Here is a 13,308-nt window from a genome sequence, read left to right as displayed (position 1 = left end):
TATTTTCATTACCTTGAAAAAAAATATTTTAAATAAAGATAAGAGATTTTCTCATACATCTTACTTTTCTTATTTGCACTATTAAAGACTCATAATTATCAAAATAGCTTGTAAAATGTCTATTTGACAAAACATTTAACTCCTGGTGAAGCACTTTTCATTAAACATTAATAGTCTGTAAATATAATTATATCTATAATCATCAGCTTTTATATCACAAAACTAGGGCTTTGTGTTGACTCTTATATTTGTCATAGGAAATTGTCATCAGTGCTTCATTATATTTTTGCCAAACAATAAACAAGATGCCATTATTGCAGCTCTGTAGAAATTAGGAGTCCAGCAATACCAAAATTACTTTTGTTCAAACTCTGTTAAAATTATAACTCCTTATAATATTCGGTATTTTTACTGTAATTCATTTTTTGTTTGATTTTTATTTTTAGTTCAACTGTTGATGCAAAATCAGAGGAAGCTCCTAAAATGGAAAAAGGAAAATCAGCATTAAGCAAAGTTTTGGAATCTTTGTGCATACATCACCAGCAACAAGTTTTGGCTATGTTGAAATTTCTAGTGCAAGAGCAGAATGCTGCTTCCCTTTGCTGTTGTCCTACACCACACACTGTGTCTCCAGAATCGCAAAAGCCCCTAAGTGAGGATGATTTACATGCTCTGCTCTGTAATTGTGAATATAGGCTGGCAGAAAGAGGGTATTTACAAAATGACAGACAAAGCCCTGCTTTTGTGCCTCTGCCAGCCTGTATCAAAGATTTACATTGTTTGTCTTGCCATACTGTAACTGTTGAGCACATTAAGACAGTAGTGAATAGAGGAATTGCAAACAGTTATACTTCTCACAGGTGCTGTTCTGGACTCTTTCCACATGTTCACACTACAAAGCCGGCCTTTCATACTACTCCGTCCAGGGAAGGACGTGGTGATGTTCCAGCCAGCCTTGAGGATATCTGTAGATCTCGAAGTCCCTCCCCCCCACCATTATCACCTGTACAGACCGAAGGATTTGAAAAATTGAAAGATGTCATCTCAGAGCTCTCAGCCTTAGAAAATAACAGACTTGAAACAAACATTACCCAACCTCCGTTTCTCATGCCAGCAGAAATAAGCAGTGACAGTGGTGCTCACGAAGGTAAAACCTGGAAGACTGCAGCGTCCAGTCGCTCGGACTCTTTGCTCTTGGAAGGCAGCAAGAATTGTGCTACAAATCATGAAAAAGGTGAAACTACTGTAATTTTTCAAGATTTAATGGACCGTATTAATGAAAAATTAAAGTCAATAGAAACTACAGATGTGACAAACCTTATAAAATTATCTAGCAGTGATTGTAATACAGATAATGATTTAAAATTAAGAGACCTAATAACCTCCCTCTTGCATAATGCAAAGGCCAGTGATTACAGTTTTATGGAATTACTGAGTCAACATGATAAAAAGGTAGAAAATAAAATTATTCAGACAAGATTTCGAAAGCGTCAAGAAACATTATTTGCAATGCACAGTTCTCCTGATTCACCCATGTTTAGAAGGCAGTCTTTACAGATAAAAAGAGAACTTGCTAGTCTTGATGAAAACTTTCTAAGAAAAAAATGCAGTGAAAAAATTTCAAAGAAATTGATATGCAATGATGTGATATTTTCAACAGAGAAAGAAGAATTCTATCATTACCAAGGGCCATCTGTACAAAATCCTAGGGGTCTTCAGGACCGCGATCATGCAGAAACACCCTTTCCACCAGATTACGCATTACAGACATTGCAACTACCTCTTCAGAATTTAGGAACTAACTTGGCTTTTGACACATTTTCAGAGAACTTTAAAACAACTATCCCTGAGAAAATGAGCAGAAGAAATCCACAGGAGAAATCTGCAGCTGGAAACATTTCTTTGCAAAATCATAAGAAGAATTCAGAGTTAGAGAATACTCAGACTCCTTTAAAATGTGGTGTTCCTGGGCTTTTGAACAGAGCCAAACGAAATATTGTGCCCCCAGGGTGGTATTCTATCTATGTAACAAATAATTATGTTTTCAAAAAGTCCCCGAAGGCCAAAAAAGTGTCTGAACCTATGAAAAAAAAAGATCATGTGAAAAATATTCAAATTGAAAGCCCACACAATATAGATCTAAGCAAAATTGCAATGAATTCTAATTTACAGGTTGTTGTGGAGCGTTTGGAAGATACAATAAATATAGCCAAGAAGTCTTGGAATAATCAGTCATTATCAGAAGGGTATAAAGCATCCAAGATATTGAAAGAAATTGATGGTCAAGATCAAAATGCTGGTAGAAATATGACTCTTACTGTAAGTAGAATGACATGTGAAGAACAGAGTATTTCAAAATCTGTAGTAGCATCCAGCAGCATCAAAAGCAATCATGTGCCTGCAATAGATTTGAATAACAAAAGGCTTGATCATCTGAAAAAGCCATCTTTTTTAGATATGGGTAGCTTGATTCCCACTGTTGAGAATGTACCAACAAAATATGGAGCCACTGAAAGCTCTTCATCCTACTATTCTAGCCCTATCAAACTTATGTTTTTATCTGAGGTTAAAAGCAGCGAAGGAGTCAAATATACTTTAACCTCAGTCAGTAATTCTAAATCAAACAATGATTTTTCTTCCGAAAAACATCCAAACTATCATGTTATTGAAAAAAAAACAGAGACAAATCAGGATATTCCAAGTGATAACTTTGAAAATTTTACTTCTAATCTTAACGATAGTGACACTCTTCAAAGAGAACTAAACAAATTTAATTGTGCAAAAGAAACTGTAGACTCTTCTGCGATGTTTATCGATGATACAAATAGTAATAAACCACAAGAAGAACCTAAGGAAAATTTAAGCAGTGCAGTTGATTCATCATTTAAAAGAAAACCAGGTAGACCCAAAAAAATAGGTCCCCAGGTTGTGAAACAGATTAAGCGACCAATTGGGAGACCACCAAAACCAAAAACAGATCAAACGGACATCACCATTTGCCAAAATGAGTCTGTTAGTGCTGAAAAGAAAAGCCCAGAATCTGTCCTATCAGAAGTGAAAGAAGGTATTTATAAGAAGAGTATCACAGTAACTGTTATTTATGGAAGGTCAAGAAGAACTAAAAGGCATGTGTCTGAAGGAAGTGTAAACATAAGCAGTGTTACGCCTTTAAACAATAAGGTTGCTGATTTTCCAACTGAATGTAATAGTCTAAGAAATATCAGAGAGTATGAACTTGACTCGGGTGAAAGAATAAGTACTGTTTCTAGTTTAACTACTGAGAGCGAGATCTTGGGATATGGCTTTGAATATGTTAGACCTATCAAGAACAAGTCTGTGATACCTCAACCTTCCAAGAACATTATTCGGCCAAATCAGAAGCCTTTGGCAATAATTAGGAAGCCTGGTAGACCTGCCAAAGTAAAAATCTCTGGAATCTCTGTAACTGTTAATAGAATTTCACCTCAGGTGAGAGAAGTGAGTATTAGCAGCTGCTTGCCTCCTTTAGAACAAGAGAAGATATTAGAAAAATGTCTGCTGGAAGAAACGTATGCTCCCCAGTCCAGTAAGCTGGATACAAGGCACACGGACGCTGGCGTACTTAAGAATGGATCAGATAGTATGGTTGCTGCTATGCCTTTGAGACATTCTATCAGGGACAGAAAACCATCTCTGCATTTCCTACATTCATTAGCATCTTCTAGCTCACTTATTTATAGAAATACTCTGCTCCGTAAATCATACAAACTCCATTTGCAGAAAGGTAAAAGTCAGAAGGAAAAACATAGCCAGTCAAGGATAAAAATAGCTTCCAAAGGGACACCAGGAGCTAGAAATTCAAGGAATGCAAAGAAGTGTTTGGAAAGTAACAAATTAAGACCCGTCTCTGAAGTATGCTTGGAACCTATCATTTCATCCAACCCTTTGCTCAGGTGGTGGGCTGCCTCTGCTTCAAACGATTCCTTATTAGAGGAATTAAACAATAGATTTGAGCAAATCACAAATGCTTGGGTGCAGGTGAGTGGAGACGAAGCTGAAAGTTGTGTCCATAAAAAAAGGGAACATGCTGAAAGTCATAACTTCGAAATAGCAAACCCTTTGGAAACTTGTCTTTTAGAACTTGAAGCTTCACCTGTAAAAATGCTTTTTCGGAAAAAATATGATTTGAATGAACTCTGTACCTGGTTTATGCAAACAACAGAAACACAGTCTCTTTCACTCGTTAGAAAAGCAAATGCTCGAAACCCTTTGGAAGTAATAAATACCAGAGGCATTAAATTCGGGACCAAATACTCGGACTTGAATACCAGCCCCTTCAGAAAGCACTTTAAAAAATTTGCACTATCCTCTCCGTCAAAATCAGGGAAGTTGCATATACTGCAGAAAATGGTTAGCTCTCCGCTCTTAAATGTGAAAAGTAATTTAACACTAGGTAGGTTCAGAAGAACCGAGTTTAAGAGGCTGCAGCATGAAAGGTGGAAGAGAGAGGCAAAGCTGCGGAGTCACGGAACAGTTGATTGGATCTCAAAAAGGAGGGACGTGCGGTTCTTCTGCCAGAACCAGTTTTTCAATAAGACTGAGGGGGAGCAAAATGCCGATGTCCCACTCCCAGAAAAAAACACAGTAGATAATCAGTTTCTCTTGCCACCCGAGGTCAGAGATGATGTTTTGCAGCAGAGGGTGGCAGAGTCTGACTGTAAAACGCATGCTAGTTTAGAGAATAAATTTAAGTCAGAAGCAAAAGAAAATGGATCAAATTGCAGCCAAAAAGATTTTGAAAACGGACCAAGATTAGGAAATGTATGTACAAATAATTGGAGGTCAAAAACCTTAAAAGACTGTAGAATATTTTTGAGAAAAATCAACTATCTTGAACACAGAAATACATTTAAGCTAAATACAATCATTTACTCTCCTGAATCTGTTGACAGCGGAAGTAATCCTCATACTTGTGTGGAAGAATCAAAGCGTTTTACCTTAAGATCCCATTCTGCCAGGCGAAACTCGTTTATAAAGCAATCTAGAGAAATAGAAAATGACAAGGCAAATAGTCCTGCAGCCGATAAATTTCCTGGCCAACTTGACAATAGTAAATTAAGTAAATGTGTTAATTATGACAAGACTCCTGAGAGTTCTGAAGTTCTTAGCAAATTGAACAAAAGAAAAAGACCACCCTGGAAGACCACAGAAATGTCAACAAAAAGACATAAACGACACTCTTGCAACAGTGGACAAATGGCAAACTATTATTCAAAATCCCAAGTAGGTAAGTTTTTCTCTACTTCATGTTAAAGTTTCATTGTAGGTGCCTCGAGTAAAGCATAAAAGAATGGGTAGAAAAGAAACAGCTAATTTAATTTCCAAAATATTTGGACAACCTCATTTCTTGGCACCTAGTATGAAACTGACGGAATTCGGTGCTTCTGAGTGTACCTCAGTGCCGTTCCCCACATAGTATATGTCCAGGATTTCAAGCAAAATAAACTATATTTAATAGAGACACAGAAAGCCTCTAAACATAAGTCATTAATATAAAAGTTATATTACTGCTTTTGCATTTGATCTGATATAAAATATGAAAAACTGTTGGACAGATAAAAATACCCAAGTAACTGTCTAAAACTTAACTTACTGCACTACAGACTAATATAGAGTCATTGTCTGACAAGAACTTTGAGACCAGACTGTGTTTCCAAAGTAAAGACTATCTCAGTGCTAAATTGAAAAGGCTATATAACACGTATTATAAACCTAGGGTATCAGTCTCACATTCACCGTTAAGTTACTCTGCCCTTTGGGACTGCTTTGCAAACGAACCACTTTAATACTCCGCTTATTTAAAGTGTTAAGGAACAAGGTTTTTAGGGGTTTTTTTCAACAAATCAGCAAACTTGTTGAATAGTTTTTTTCAGATTAGACACTGAACTAGATTCCATGGATATAAAGATGAGGACTTCTTTCCAGAGATAAGTCATAGCCTCTCTAGGGAGAAAGCCGTATACAGGTAATTTTAAGGTAATGCAAACTGAAATTACTTGAGCAAGGAATTACATGCTTTCTCGGTTATACTAACCTGGCATTGGTGCCTTAGGAAGACTGTTAGCCTTGGAACCTAGCAAAAATAGGATATGAACCCTGTAGTTGCCAATGTAGCCAGTTCTGACTCTGCTTACTGATAAGTGCGAGACAATTCAAGGTATGTAGGAGTAGTAGCACATCTCCATTACTCCTGACGTGAAAGAGTCTCAGGTTACATCTGGGAATTTAATGATATTTTGTCATATGGTTTCATTGTGACATTGTATATTTTAAGGGATTTTTCTGGGGGTTGGGGAGGTATCGGTGGCTTTATTTTTACCTTTTAAAACTATTTTAAAAGCTGAAAATGTACGGTCAGGTCTTACATTAATATAATAAAAGCAGTAATTAAACTTGAATTTTAATTGGAAAGATTATTATGGCCCCCAAAATTCAATTATTTAACCAAGTAACTTTAAAATACCTATTTCAGTAATATCTAACATGCAGTGATTAGAATTATAACTTACATGCAATGATTAAAATTTTTAAATTGGAGTTTCCATTATGAAAGAAGAATCAAATCTAAAATTACACCCTTTGTTTCTTGCCTTCAGGAGTAACTAAAAGTAACATTATAACAAATAGTGTGTCAGGACAAAAAAGAGGAAAGCCTGATAGTGATTTTAAAAAGAAAAGTTTACAATTCACCCAAAATGCACACATTTTTCAAAGACTGTCATGAATGGAGAATAAAGGGTAGTGTTTCACTTTGAATTCTCTGCGCCATCCTCATTTCACGCTGTTCGAGCTTGCCAAAGGTGGTTCGCATGAACTCATCTCACAACAGAACTGTAGTTTGTATTTTCAGCTTCTGAACCATCCTATCTTCCTAAGGTGCAAACATAAAACTTATTTTAATATGATTCTTCATCTCACTGAATCTGAGATTACCCTAGAAAAATAAAATGGAAGATGCCGAATTACGACTTTTCAAAATAATTTCTAAATTATTTTGTGATATCTAAAATAAATTTAGCATCATATTAAGAGTGGTTTTTACCTCTTCTCATTTTAAAAATTACTAGTACTAGTTCCTGTTCTGCTTAACATTTTATTTAACTTATACTGATAACTTTCCTTCTTTTTTTAACATTCTTTTTCTTTAATCAATCAAGGACATTTTTATAAAGTTGTATTTGAAATAGTATTTGTTATATTTATCTGATATATAAATGTTTCTTTAAGGTTTTTTTTCTCATTATTCTTGGTATTTCATACTTCTTTTTACCTTTTTAGGAATTACCTAAAATTCATTATTAGTTTTATATGTTTTTCTTCTTCATAGAATAATTATTGACTGGGGACTTGAGAGACTTTTAACAATAGGACTTTTCTAGAAGAATTTCTAATGTAATGCATATAATGAATTATGGAATATCTATTGATGAAAAGTTTTGCTTCTACCACCAGTGTCTTATTTTTGTACATTTCCAAACTAACTGTGCAGATATAGTTTAATACATAGGTGTTTTAAGCTTTATAATTCTTGAGTAATTTGTACTGCTGTGTATCTGTAGATATGTAAAGAAGGAAGGAGAATTACAATTCCATTCTATTCTTAGATCAACAAATAGTTCATGAATGCCTACAACATGCTCTTAGGTACTGTAGAAGATTCAGAAATTCCCCTTTCCATTTAAGTGGGCAAACAAGACATACATCATTTACTTATCCAACAAACAGTATGTTATATGTTTTAGAGGGGATGGCATATGTTTTAGGAGTAGAATAGTTAGAGCCATGGTTTGTGTTCTCACAGTACTTGTCATTTCATGTGGACAGTGAGTAGGCAACCCCAGTGGGAAGATGGGTGCGGTGATCAGGGAGAGGTAGTGCTAGGAGCACAGAAGAGGGAAATGGAACCCAGGTGTGGAAAATTAGACAAGGATTCCTGGACGGTCACATCTCAGCTGAGATTTGAAGGGTGTCAAAGTAGTAGAAGTTGGGAGAGGACTATTTTAGGCAGAGCAGACTGCATCTGGAAAACCAGTGACAAAAGAGAAGGTTTGTTTGGATCACTAAGGAATGTTGTCCAAATGGCTGAGTCATAAAATGAATTAGGATGGGGCCGGGGGTGGATGGAAAAATGGCAGAAGATAAAGCTACTGAGGGAAGCATAGCCCAAATTGGGGGTTCATGAGAAAAAGTGTTTTGAGCCCTAATAGTGACATTAATGAAGAAGAATAGCTATATCTGTGAAAGATACATGAAATAGAATCAACACATCTTAGACAGTAGAAGCATAAAGCATAACATCCAGGGTTTGGGCTTACACATCTGGATGATGCCCTCAGGGTATTCAGTTTTAGACATAAGGAATTGGAGGTGAGATATCCAACGAAAGGGAAGCAATTAGTTAACATTGGTTTTTTTGCTCAGAAAAGAGGGCTGAGCTAGAGATAAAGATCGAGGTGTCAGCAGTTCACTGAAGCGACTGGTGTGCAATGGGAAGAGCCTGGGCTCCCAGGGCTCCAGAGGTCACCGAGGAGGGAGTTGTGTACAGAGGAGGCTGATGCAAGTCTCAGGAGGTGAGAGGAGGGTGTTGAAAAGGAAATGTGTTCTAACAGTGGAGGAAACAACAGTGTGAACTGCTGATGACAGGCAGTTCAGCCTTGACACTTTTCCGTGGAATGTAGCATGAGGTTACACTAGTGGTTCGGGAGAGCCGCTGTGTGCACTGAGGGAGCCAGAGACCTAGTGCAGGAAGAGGGGGCGAAGGACACGAGCACAGAACACCGAGGGTTATGACAGGACAGGAGACAGGGAAGTAACGAAGGGGAAGCCCTGTTTAAGGCAGGTTTAAAAAAAAAATGCTGAATGTCAGTGGGAAGAAGCCAGTGGGAAATGAAAGGCTGAGGATCCGAAACTGGACGGCAAGCAGTGAGAGGCGTGGAGCCTCTGAGGGGACCGCTGGATGTTACAGGGCGACATCAGTGAGGTTGACCTCGCCACAAGGGGCACTTCTCTCCTAAAACGCCAGAAAAACGGGATATATATGAGGACGCAGAATTCATGAGCAGAATGTTGAGGATGTTAGAGTCTATTTTCTACGAATCAAGAGGTGATCCAAGGGCCTTGGCCAGGTCGCTCAGTTGGTTACAGCAGCATCCCAATATGCCAAGGTTGCAGGTTCGATCCCCAGTCGGGCACACACAAGAATCAACCAATGAATGCAAAAATAAGTGAGACAACAAATCCATGTTTCTCTCCTTCCCTTCCTCTCTTTTTTCTTTCCTGACTCCCACTCTCTATCTCTCCCTCTGTCTCTCTCCCTCCTCCTTTTCTCTCTAAAATCAATCAATAAAAAAAAAAAACTTTAAATAAAAAAGAGGTCATCTAAGATTTGTATGGTGGGTATTATTGACAATGTAGGTAAGGTTTAAAATACTGTCCCCAAAAATAACTTGATTGAACACTTTGTTATTTTATCTCTGGCCAGAGTGGAAGCATGGAGAATGTGGGCCCTTAGATTTGATAGCTTTTGGGTTCACCAAGTGTGTATGACAGAAGGACAAAGAGGTCAAGCCAAGAGTTCACTCTGCATAGTGAGACACTGGATGATCCAGGTGGAATTCCAGGGAGTCTTTTCTGATGGTAGCGCCCAGTACAGGCTCGAGAGGGAGAGCAAAGGGGGCTGAGTGAAGGGCTCGTTTACAAGCGGTGATTTTTGAGGTGATAACGGAGTGTGACTGTTGAAAATAATACCATTTTAATATCAATATCTTTTGAGTTTCCAAAGCAAATATGTGCCTTTTCCTAATTGATATATATCTGGATATAAATAAACTGACTTTGGACACTTCTGAAGAAATTTTAAAACCAGAATAACCTCATGTGGACTTAAAGCTACTAAATTCATAGTTCTCATCCTAAAATGTTACGTTTTCCTGTAAAAATTCTAAATTCAAGCTGACACTTTGAATTGGATTCTGAGATGACTAAAAAATGTTCAGTTTGTTAAGCTTCTCCTATTTTGTCATCTCTCTTCAAAAAATGACTGATTATACATTTTTTTCCCCATTCTGAATGCTGGTTTTCACACTGGTCTATAACTGATGAGTGACTTTTAATTAACAGTATATTCCTCAACAGCCTGAACCCCGACTAACCATGCATCCTCTGGTCCTGCTGATGAACACTCTACCACGTGTTCTGGGTTCTAACTCAAGATGTTCTTCTAAATTTTGAGTGGTTGAAGCAACCTTGGACACAGAATAGCTTTAAACATTTGGAAATAAAATTAAAGTTCAGAGTTTCTTCCTGTGCCATTATTCAGCATTATTATTTAATGGAAAAACTATGATGCTAGAATAGGTGATTTTCTAAATTTCATTTTGATGAGAAAAAAAAAAGTTTCCAAGTAATTCACTGGTACCCTAATCTAGTTTGCTACACAAGTGTTCCAAAGATGTATTCTGAGAAACAAACACTCATTCCCCAAGGCAGTCTGTGTGCCGAGCATCCCAGGGTGTAATAACGCTGAGACATGCTCAGTCCTCCTCCCGTGTTTATCACGCTAACAGGGTCAGCGTGCCTGTTAGCATGTCAAACTGTACTCCCCGACTATATAAGTGACACCTTTTTGTATTCCGCTGAACAGTCTGGAGAACATCATTGGGAAGCATGCCCTATATAGTTTTCTACTCAGGTTTCTATTTTACTGTGATATTCCCAGGAAGAATGCAGTGACTGTAAAAATATGTTCATTTATATACTGTATTTGTCCTTGTGTATAAAATAAGGTAAAGTCATCAAAATTGTAAGTGCTTTATTAAGATTCACTATTAAAAGAACACTGTGGTCGCCCTGGCCGGTTGGCTCAGCGGTAGAGCGTCGGCCTAGCGTGCGGAGGACCCAGGTTCGATTCCCGGCCGGGGCACACAGGAGAAGCGCCCATTTGCTTCTCCACCCCCCCCCCTTCCTCTCTGTCTCTCTCTTTCCCTCCCGCAGCCGAGGCTCCATTGGAGCAAAGATGGCCCGGGCGCTGGGGATGGCTCTGTGGCCTCTGCCCCAGGCGCTAGAGTGGCTCTGGTCACAACATGGCGACGCCCAGGATGGGCAGAGCATCGCCCCATGGTGGGCAGAGCATCGCCCCATGGTGGGCATGCCGGGTGGATCCGGTCGGGCGCATGCGGGAGTCTGTCTGACTGTCTCTCCCTGTTTCCAGCTTCAGAAATATGCAAAAAAAAAAACAAAAAAAAAACACTGTGGTCAATATCTATGAGCCAAAGATGGTCACGTTCTGATCAACCCATTTTGTGTTAGGTTTATTTCATGCTGAGTGAAGAAAGGCAGATTCATTGACATTTCATTTTATGTGGGCTTCATATTATCTTTGCTAACTGCAAATGCCTTAAGTAAAACTATTAAAACTTTGACTCAGTTATTTCAAGTGTTTTAATGAAGTCAGGAATTTTAAAAAATTACTGTTTACTATTTCACTTTTTCCCTATCAGGAACTGAGTAAAGAGGGTTTTTTAGGTGTTAGAGCTTCTGACTTGCCATAATACTGACTAAAATATAAATCAGCAACTTGGATGAGCCCTCGTCTTGATATATTTTTAGGCATTCTCCTTGAATATTTTGTATCCCATTACTTTATCCCCATTACTGAGTTTTTCAGGATATCCTGCTTCACTCTTGCCCCATATCTTTCATGGAAAACCATTCACTTTAATCAACAGATATCAGATACTTTTCCTTTTGTTCTACCAGGCACCGTGTTAGACATCAGAGTCACAAAGTAATTCAGGGAACAGAGCAAAACAAAAAAACAAACAAACAAAAAACATTTAGAGCTGCTTTACTTTACCAACATAAATTGAAGAAAGATAATTTGGTTGATTTTTCATACTAGTGGATATGGATTATAAAATTATTTTCAAACACTATGAATTCTCTAAGTCAGGAGGTGGCCCGTCTGGCCCACTGTGTCAGCCAAGTGCTGGGGTCCCCCCACACTCTCTGCTGACATAGGTCCGATAGCCGGTCTTGCCGGCGAAACCTGGACTGAGGAGTCGAGCAGAGACCATACAGAGCCCACAGAGCTGACAGTGTTTACCTGGCCCTTTGTGGGAGATGTGTGCTGGCGCCTGTTTCTATTTCCATATGGAGTGGCTAGAAAAGAAATCATTATATATTTTTTTAGTAGAGAATTACCCCAATTCCCAACACCCATGCCCTCCCTGCCATTCGATGTACTTCTGATGAGGAGTTTGGTTTTATCTCTGTGGGACAAGACTTGCCTTTATCCAGCAGGGTGACGCTGGGGGAGCCCTGAGTGCCAGTGTTACTGTTTTGTAAATCTTTATTCTCTCACCACAGCCTCCAGACCTGCTTTATCTATATGAGGTAAGTCCGAGGGTCCCCCTTTCTTCCCTTAACCAGCTCCTGCCACCTGTTAGAGCCGTGATGGCGAATCTTTTTATAAAAACCGCCCACTTTTGCAGTGCTGGTCAACCTGGTCCCTCCCGCCCACTAGTGGGCGGTCCAGCTTTCATGGTGGGCGGTAGCAGAGCAACCAAACAGCACCGTGATTGGCCCACCTTGAAAGCTGGACCGCCCACTAGTGGGCGGGAGGGACTAGGTTGACCAGCACTGCAAAAGTGGGCGATTTTTATAGAAAGGTTTGCCATCACCGTGTAAGAGGCTGGTCCCAGTACTTCTCACCTTACTTCCTTCCTCAGGTGTTGTACCCCTTTTTTCTCTTGTTTCTTCCCTTAGGCATTCTAAATTCTTAAGTCGGCTCTGCTGGCTTCCACCTCACCCCTACACCCCATTTTCCTGGGCAGTGAACGGTTTTCTTTGTAATGGAGCTGAGTGAATTCTGATTACAATGTTGAGCCTACTGGATTCACCTATCATTTCATTACAAAAAAAAAAATCCCCATAGCTATCCGGTCAGGTTTAGCTTGGGTTTTGTTTGTTTGTTTAATTTTAAACAAAACCTTGGCTGCTTTTTCCTCCCCTCAATTCCAATTCCAGGTATCCTGGAAAGTTCATTTGTTTGTGACATTGTGTCTCTGTTATATTAACATAGCTAGACTCTATAGACGCCTTTAATTTATTCTTTGAGAAATGTTTGTCTCCTGTGTGCCAGGCAGTGTGCTAGGCAGGGACTTAACCAGAGACAGAACCAGGCATGGGACCTGCTCACAGAGTTCGGGTTTATTTGGAGAGGCAATCGTTGAGTAAATAATCACACAAATCTTAACAACTTCTTAATTG

At 38.8% G+C, this 13,308-nt stretch overlaps 1 protein-coding gene across 10 annotated transcripts in view; it reads left to right on the top strand.

The window, feature by feature from the left end:
• Positions 1-13,308, top strand: part of LCORL (ligand dependent nuclear receptor corepressor like) — a 122,460-nt gene that overhangs the window by 101,885 nt on the left and 7,267 nt on the right. For 5 of the 10 annotated variants that reach the window (XM_066384678.1, XM_066384682.1, XM_066384681.1 and 2 more), the window contains one exon: positions 447-5,262. The exons of 3 other annotated variants lie outside the window; for them this stretch is intronic. In XM_066384678.1, coding sequence (XP_066240775.1) covers positions 447-5,262 — 4,816 coding nt within the window. Of the gene's footprint in view, positions 1-446; positions 5,267-13,308 lie in introns of those variants that run through there. 2 more of the 10 variants (XM_066384679.1, XM_066384688.1) reach the window with 2 other exon arrangements.

Source organism: Saccopteryx leptura, chromosome 5 (genome assembly GCF_036850995.1).
Source record: "Saccopteryx leptura isolate mSacLep1 chromosome 5, mSacLep1_pri_phased_curated, whole genome shotgun sequence".
NCBI lineage: Eukaryota > Metazoa > Chordata > Mammalia > Chiroptera > Emballonuridae > Saccopteryx > Saccopteryx leptura.
This window is presented reverse-complemented; position numbering and strand designations above follow the sequence as displayed.